This window comes from Dromaius novaehollandiae, chromosome 7 (assembly GCF_036370855.1).
Source record: "Dromaius novaehollandiae isolate bDroNov1 chromosome 7, bDroNov1.hap1, whole genome shotgun sequence".
Lineage (NCBI taxonomy): Eukaryota > Metazoa > Chordata > Aves > Casuariiformes > Dromaiidae > Dromaius > Dromaius novaehollandiae.
In genome coordinates, this window is record NC_088104.1 from 47,612,716 (window position 1) to 47,621,071 (window position 8,356).

At 47.7% G+C, this 8,356-nt stretch overlaps 1 protein-coding gene across 1 annotated transcript in view; it reads left to right on the plus strand.

Moving 5' to 3' along the window:
* The window catches only part of LOC112990873 (aryl hydrocarbon receptor-like), a 44,779-nt gene extending 38,418 nt beyond the window's left edge, over nt 1–6,361 (plus strand). The window contains exons 10-11 of the mRNA XM_026112901.2: nt 870–2,499; nt 4,370–6,361. Coding sequence (XP_025968686.2) covers nt 870–2,499; nt 4,370–4,519 — 1,780 coding nt within the window. The 3' untranslated portion in view covers nt 4,520–6,361. The remainder of the gene's footprint in view (nt 1–869; nt 2,500–4,369) is intronic.
* The last annotated feature ends 1,995 nt before the right edge of the window (nt 6,362–8,356 follow it).

The following is an 8,356-nucleotide window of genomic DNA, read 5'->3' on the forward strand; positions in this document are numbered from 1 at the left end:
GGATGGGGGCACATAGACCTTTTGCTTCAGTGTGGACTCTGGGAAAACCCAAACAGGGCAGGATGTTGGGTTCATCATTGCTTCTTGCATCTTTTAAAGCAGTAGCCATAAGACATTGTGCTCTGACTGATGTTCTTCAACCTCATTCCCCTCTGCAAGGCCTCCACAAGTAAGACAGAGTGCTCTGCAGTGCCCAGCAGCTCATATGCTCTGCTCTGGTGTCTGGGCACCAGTCCAGACTTACCCTGGAGAGACTGGTGGCTTCTCTCCAGCACCTGCAGGGACACATCACATTCAGTTGCTTTAGAAGCTCCCAAATGTGACACTGATCTTGCTCTAGTGCTGCCAGAGGGTGTGGGTGGGAGAGCGGGACCGCGACCCAACACCTGGAGTCTGAAAAATGGGTTTGTGTGAGCTCTTTGACTCTGACTTAAGATTGGGCAGTCCCTGCCCAGAGATGAGCTCCTTCCGTGCTCAGCCTGCAGCAGTGCTCTGGCTTGTGTCCCTGGGGAATAGCCAGTCCATTACTAGCTCCTGCAACCCTCTGCTCATGTGGGGGCAGAAACAACAGGGACCTCAAGTGTGTCTGCAGTTTGACAGCAACCCAGCACCTGTGTCCTAAGAGGATGACTGCAGCATAGATGAGCAAGGCAAAGGGGTGACTTTTGTCCAGCAAAACTCTTGTTATCTTTGCTTGTATTACAGATGTGTATGTGTATATTTGTGTGTGTCTGTGTGGTTCCCGTCAGTGATACAGGCTGGTAACAGCAAAAGAGTCTTGGGTTGCTGGGATCAGAGTTACCCTTTGCAGGAAGCAGTTAGCAGTGTGTATGCACATACAAAACCTAATTCTTTTTCCTTCTGTGCAGAGATGAAGAAGGAGGAGAACACCTGAGGAAACGGTCCATGCATCTTCCCTTTACCTTTGCTACAGGAGAGGCACTCTTATACCAAACCAGTCGCCCTCTCCCAGGCTTCTCTGACCCTTTCCTGAGCAAAGAGAAGAATAACAAGTCCATGAAGACCTCCCACAGCAATGGAGAGCACTCCCAGAAGGATAACATTGACCCCAATTCTCTGTTGGGTGCTATAATGCAACAGGATGAGGCAGTGTACATCTCCCATCCAGCTCCCACACACAATCACTCCTTCAGTAGCAGTTTCCTGAACCACCTGGGGGATGTGCCCTTGTGGGGTGCACAAAGAGAGCCCTGGAGTATGATCACTGCCTCAGTTTCCTCAGGGGAAAATGACCTCAGTCAGGAGGAGGACCCTCTGTTGGCCACCTTAGACTCGCTCTCTATTAGCAGTGATGAGAGCTGTTCCCACAGTGAGCTGTCCAGTGCGCTGGAGAGTCTTGGTTTAAATGCCAAGGACCTGGAGCCCCTGCTGTTGGATGAGAAAATGGTGATGGTCGATATGGACCCTGATCACTCCCTGTCCCTCAGCAACTTCCTAACCAACGATGAGATTCTCTCCTACATCCATGAGTCTCTGATGAACAAGTATGAGGGGGGACAACAGGTCTGGCCTTCACTGGACACAACCCAGAGCCTGAATGAAGACTTCCCTATGTACCAGGCCCATGTGGAGGACAAGGACTCTCAGTACCTTTCCCAACAAATGCAGCAGTCTGGAGTTGCCCAGGGCCAGGCAGCTGCTCCACTGTGGGAATGGCCCCTCCACAGCACACTGGGGCAGCTGTCCCCATTGCTGCTGAAGCCATCAGAAGAAGAGAAACAGCTGTCTGATGGCTTGCAGTGGAGGCCAGCTGGGGAAGAGGGCCTGCTCCACTTTTTCCAGCTCACACAGGGCACTCAGTGGGCCAAAGCTCCCGGCTTGGGCCTGCAGGGCTCATCCATGGGAGTCCCATACCCATGGGAGACACATGGGGCTCAGCAGCTGGAGGGTGAATTCCCAGCTATGCATTTCATCCAAGAAGATGCTCTTCAGCCCTTTTCCCTTCACAGTCAGGGCCCAGGGTGTTTGGGACTGCCAAGCCAACTGAAACACAAGGCCAGCCAGTATTTGCTGATGAATGGGTTGTGTGGCCACAACCCCACCTCCTCTCCACACCTCCGTCCTGGCAGCAGCAATAGCCCATGGCAGGACTATGTTTCCCCACTCCTGGGGTCCCCAGCTCAGCTTGATTTCTGTCGCAATGACCAAGACTTGAACCTCCAGCATCAGGGTTGCTCGAGTCCAGTGCACGGGCCCAATGTGTCAACAGTACACTTTAACCTGAATGGATTATCCAACATGGAAACTGTGGACAGTAGGGGGTCCCAGGAAGAGGTGGTTCCATATGCTGTTTTTTCCCCTCCTTCCTCATACCAGCTTATTTCCAAGAAGCAGCCAAGCCCTGTTCCCTCAGTGTCCCAACACCCTTTCCAGAGCTTCGCTGCAGAGCATTTTGGAAGCATTAGCAGGCCACTGGAGACTCCTATGAATTCCTATGGGATGTATACCTCCTTGTTGAGCCAGGAGAGTAGACACAAGGTAAGGACTTTATTCTGCTCTTGAGTTCAGTATTTTCTTTGCCAGGATTTCTTGGGGGTGTTAGCATGGGGGGAAAGGCACATGCTGCCTGGTTGCTAGACAGCAATCACCTTGCTCTAGCCAGTTCATGGCCAGAAAGGAAGACTTTAGGAGCTTTTCTTTGTGCCAAGAGTTGCAGAACAAAAGAACAGAGCATAAACTCTTCCCTTTAGGAGGTGACTTTCCATGTGTCTGGTTTCCGTATGATTTGTTTAGTTGTCCTTTCTATATATGGAGTGATTCCAGCCATGCACTGATATGCTCTGTGCGGTGGTACAAGGCACGTGTGAGATGAAAAACCTCTGCTGTGCCCTGTTTTATAAGCACTGAGATGAGATCAGCCATGGGATTTCGGGTGCCTCAGTGTCCCCAGATAAGATCCATTAAGGCCCTGCTGAATCCTTTAGGTATTCTCATACGTGAGAGTGCCCCCCTCCAGCCTGTGCAGAGCACTTATCTAGAACCCTCTCAATCCCATTAGGCTCTGCTAATTCTCAGGCATCGCAGGGCAAGTTCTGCAGCATCAGATCTGAGCATCATGGCGCCCTTTGGGGCAGTCATCACAAATGATTGTCCTGGGATCAGGGCCAACAGCCAAGACCAGGGCTGTTTGGGGAAGACAAGTGGTATGAAAGCCCCTCGGCCCTTTCCCCTCTTCCTAATGCACCTGCTGGAGGCCCAGGTGCCCAAAGTACAAGGATTCTCCTAGAGTGTAAGGACTTCTAGTCAGGAGCTGATAGCATGGAGAGGCAGTCTACAACCCTGAGGAGCCTTTCTTTTCAGTAATGCTTCCCTAGCCTGCAGCACCATCAGCAGGGTGAGGATGTGTAGGATGGGTGAGTCCCAGCATCCTGTCCTGCCTTCCTGTTTACCCACTTCTCCTGCCCTGGTGAGTACTGTCCCTCCAGTAGCTTCTTTCTCATTGATGGGCATCTCTTGTTGCTGGAAAGGTGCCTTGCTGTCTCACAGGAGTCTCTCATATTAGCCTCAGGTTCATAAAATACTGTCCAAGCATCTCCTGCTCCTTCATGAAGGCCAGATTCTGCTGTCTGCACCTCGGACCCTTGCCTCCTCTGTCTTCTCCAACTAGTTATACTAGGCGTCTTCTGGGTACCTTGAAAGGGTTAACTCCATTCCTGCCTGGGGTTCAGTAGCTTGTAGGACTAATGAAGAAAAGCCCTGATATGTCCATAGAGTTATCTAGCTGCCTCCCGTGACTAGAGTGCCGTTTGGCTTATCAAGGAGAGCATAAAAAGAGTGTAAGAGAGAGTGCTTACTTCAGATGTGATCCTGGTGTCTGTAATTTACAGATAGGGTTAATGAATGACTACAGGGCTGCAGTAAATGGTCAGACTGCACAAGGATCAATTAGCAGGTCAGTGGATTAAAATTAATGCCTGCTGAGGAGGTTGGATGCACTTACGACTCTTTGCTTTCAGCCTCTTGTCAGTGAAGTTCCTGAAACTTATCTTACGAAGTGAACAGCTTTCCTGGAGTGTGATAGAGATGGGCGGTCCTGTGCAGTGGGTTTTTCGGAGAGCCAATATCTCAGGCAAAGGGAGCGATCCAGCATTTAGTTCCTGAGTGCTGGGCTGTGAAGGGCTGTGAACAGGAAGGCAGTGTGTTTGTGAGCATTGCCATCAACAGGAGAGGAGCTGGGGGAACGTGGAAACATGTACGGAGTCACTGCTGTGCACCCTCACACCATTGGTGGTGATAGGGCAGGGAACAGACCCACAGCCCCTCCTTGCCAGCCTCCTTTGGTCACCAGACAAATTAATACTAGCAAAATACTGCAGAAAGCCTAAATGCTTTTTTTCTCTCCTCCTAGCCTGAAAACCTTTTGTCCAGTGCTCGTGTGGGATTCTCTGGAGACTGCCTGGTGCCAAGGGGGAGATCCACTCCTTCCAGCAAGCTGCACTCTTGTACGGAAGTGCTTCCAGATCACCAGCATGCATCCAGCAGTGACTTTTATCTTTAGGAGAGGAAGATTAGATGGGACAAAACAGGATTATTCACAGACTATGTGGGGAAGAAGCTGTGTTTAAGTTACAGATAACAGAGCCATTCTTTCCCTTCTCCCTGTCATCTGTGTCCTGCCATTCAGAGCAATGTCAGTTGCTTTGGCTTGGCTGGCTTTGTTCTTATTTTTTATCAACCTCTTGCAATGCTGACCCTGCAGAGCAGGGAAGAAGGGAGATTATGTGTGCCACGCTGTACGTCTCACGGAGATGTCCCCGACTTGAGAACTGAGGTTACCATTATGCCAGGCAGCAGGGCTGAAGAGCAGGGCTTCCCTGGGGCATGGATGCGTGGAGACAGCGAGCCAGCCTGCAATGTGGGTCAGCCAGCACATGCAGCATCTTTTTTTAATGCAATTATCTTGTAATTTCTGAGAGTTTGGTTGGGTTTGGCCCATTAGAAGACCCCAAACTTCAGGGCATTTTTTTTACATGCTGTCTCTCATTCCACTCCGACCCCCTTGTTTTTGTTTCACCAGCAGGGATGTTGTCTGCCCTTTCTGTCTGTGGATCTTACAGCAAAAGGAGAGTCCACTTTGAAATATTTTGGCCTGGTTTATTTGCATTTATGGTTGTTTCTGTCTTTTAAATGGTATTCAGAGACTAACTGTTGCTCTAGAAAGAAAAAGGATTGCTTTCTAACCCCAACCAAGATGCTATGTTGAAGATGTGATATTAATGTGGCAAGTCTTGCACTTTGCTGAGAAATCAGAGAGAGAGCTCTCTGTTGCACCAATCTTTGCAGTTCTGTCATTAAGTGAAAGTATTTTTGGTGCATTTTGCCAGGCTTTTTGAAACACTGGCTGCTTTCATTACTGTTGCTTCACTCCCACAGTTCAGTAGTCCCTGACAGTGTCTGTGCAAAGCAGCCCTCGCCTCTAAGGACAAATGGATTTCTGCTCTCTGAAGCTTTCTGATGAGCAAACATTTACAAGCATGGCCCAAAAACCCCCACAAGAGTTGTGTGTAGAAAAAAGACAGGGGAGGTTTTCACCTATGGTATTAACTTTACTGCCATCCCAGCCCAGGCACCTTTGGCTATGGCAGAGGCACATAGTATGGATAATGCCTGTTTTAAAAAGAAATCTGAACCCTGACTTCTGTTCTCATGTTGCACTGGTTCTTTCTGCCAGATTTCTGTGTGTGTCCCATGCATTCCCATTTGTTAGGATCTAGATTAGATGTCCTGTGGCAAATGTCCTGAATTACAGTTTTGTTGTACTGTGTGTGACATACATACCCAGGCTGGCTGATGACTGATTTTTCTTTTGGCTGGCAGGGAGTCTAAACCCCTTCAGCTGTTCAGGTACTTCATTCTCAAACATTAGGAGCAAACTGGCATATAAGCCATACCTTGTATCTGTGCCTAAAAAGATTGCAGAAAGGTAGTGGAGTTGACTGCTAACCTAAGGTGAAGATTCAGATTTACTGTACAAAAGAAAAGTTTTCAGTAAGATAAAAAAAAATAAGTACAATGTTACTTAATTTTAAATACTGACATAGTGATATTTTCCCATAGAAAAGAAATACAGCCCATACATATGTATATAGTTTGAGCTGACAGATATATTTTTATGCCACTCCCGTGAAGAAGAAAATTTCTTATCTTCCCAAAGCATTAAATTAGTAACCTATGGGATGAGACAAAGACACCGTTCAAAGGATTAGAAATATGACCACCCTTTCAGAAACCTGACAAAGAAGCATCCCTCCTACTGTGTGTTCAGCCTTGGTTTCATGTAACTTTCTGTCCTTTTTTTTTTTTTTTTTTTTTCCCCCTCAATAAAAAGTTCTGGACCTCAGCCTTTGTGATCTCTTTCTCTCTGTCTTTAGTGTGTAAGGATTGGCCTTTTTCAGCATTGGGGCCCAGATCATGCCATAGTTATGTGATATGCCAGCCCCAGGATACTCAAGCACTGCTGTTAAATTCCACATCTTTCACATTCTTTCCTATAGCGGCAGAACTTTGTCTTCTTTCCACTGTCAGTCAGCTGTGTGAGCCCTTTTGTAACGCTTCTGTCTTCACTTGCACTTAAAACCATTTTGAAATTGAAATTGCATTGAAATTGATGTATTTGGGCAAGACCCTCCAAAACAGAGAGGGGATGTCATCTTGCCGTGCTGCCTTCTCAGGCTCTCTCTAATGCCCCCTTGCAGGTGCTCCGCAGGACCTGTGCCTGCTCACCCTGCAGTCTCACTGTGTCTGCCAAAGAACCCCCCCCCCCTCCACAGGTCCCCAGGCTGTGGCTCTCCCCAGGGCTCCTAGAAGCAAGCTGAAGACCACACATGATCCTGGACTGAGACTGCACATTAGAGAGGAAGGCAGGTTTTGCCCTGGCATGACTGAGGCAATTGCAAGCTGTGCAAAGAGTCCAAGGTGGTTAAAAAAGACACTTTCTGTGTGTTTTCCCCAGCAAGAGGAAGGTAAAGGTTCTCAAAGGTTCATGCAAAGGCAGCTTTCCCAAATGGCACTTGTTTTTCCTTATTCCTGGCTCCCTTGCAAAGCTCTGACAGCCCCTGGTCCAGAGAAGATTTTCTTCTGAGTGGGAATGCAACCAGGTCCTGTGTTAGAGAGCCAAGCCTGCAGCATGGACCATGAACTTTGTCCACTGCTTGCAGTGAATAGGTGATATTTACAGGGCCAGAGCAGGAGGAGCTGAGTTTCAATATGAATTTTGGGTGCCGTCTGGCTTTGCAGCCACTTGTTCAGATGAGTGCTACTCAGAGCTGAATCCTGCACCCAGCACTGTACCCAAAGCATATGTTTGTCTCAAGGCCCCAGGCTTTTTGGAGGGCAGCTCTAAATGCTGAGCAGGCTGAAAAGTGCGGTGGGGTTTCTGCAGCATCTCCTACCTGCTCCATCACCTCGAACAGTCTGGGATGTGGCTGTCTGCATGTGAACACACAATCTGTAGCATCTCTCTGGGATTGGACATGCATACATCTGGACCACTGGCTTTCTCAAAGGGCTGTGAGAAGATCCAGGGACTTACCACTTGGTGTGTCTGACTACTACTGGGCATGCTGGTTTGAGCTGTAATACAGTCTCAAATACTGGGGGAGTGGAGTGGATAGGAGGGATAGCCTGGAGGATGCGCCTTCTGTTCAGAGAACTCAGACCTCACGTACCCATTCTGTTCTTTGGAAATCTAAAGGTACATGGAGAAAGGTGATAGGGTAAGATAGTGAACCCAAATCTTTGAAACAAACACATAATGACGTTAAAAGCAACTGACCTTATAGATATTTTAATGTCAGTAGGTTTGGATAGCTGGTACCTGGGAATATTAAAAGAATTGGCTGAGTCTCTGATCTGTTGGAGATGATTTCAAAGGACTGGGGGAAAAGAAAATATTCTTCCAATACTTATAATTGGGTGGGATAACTAGAGGCCAATAGGCCAGGTAGGTTTACAGGGACCTGGATAAATTCGTCAGAAGGGCAGCCGGTATTAAATGAAAAGATCGTTGATGCCATTCAGTGTGGTCTTTATGGAAAATAAGATTTTGTTCATTCTTTTTTCACTAAAAAAATTAGACATAATTTCTAAATGAACTGATATATCTGATTGAGAAGGGTGAGTATGTGGTTATAATAGATTTCTGCAAGAGTTTTTGATTCATCCTGCATGGCATTCTGATTTAAGAACATATTTGCAATATGCAAAATCAGTGCCTTTACAAAATTGGGCATATGTGGCTTAGCAGTGAGTCTCAGAAGTCATTTAGAGTGGTGATCAGTAATCCACATTCCTACTGGGACCCATCCTTAGTACATCATTATCGCTGTCTTTGTCA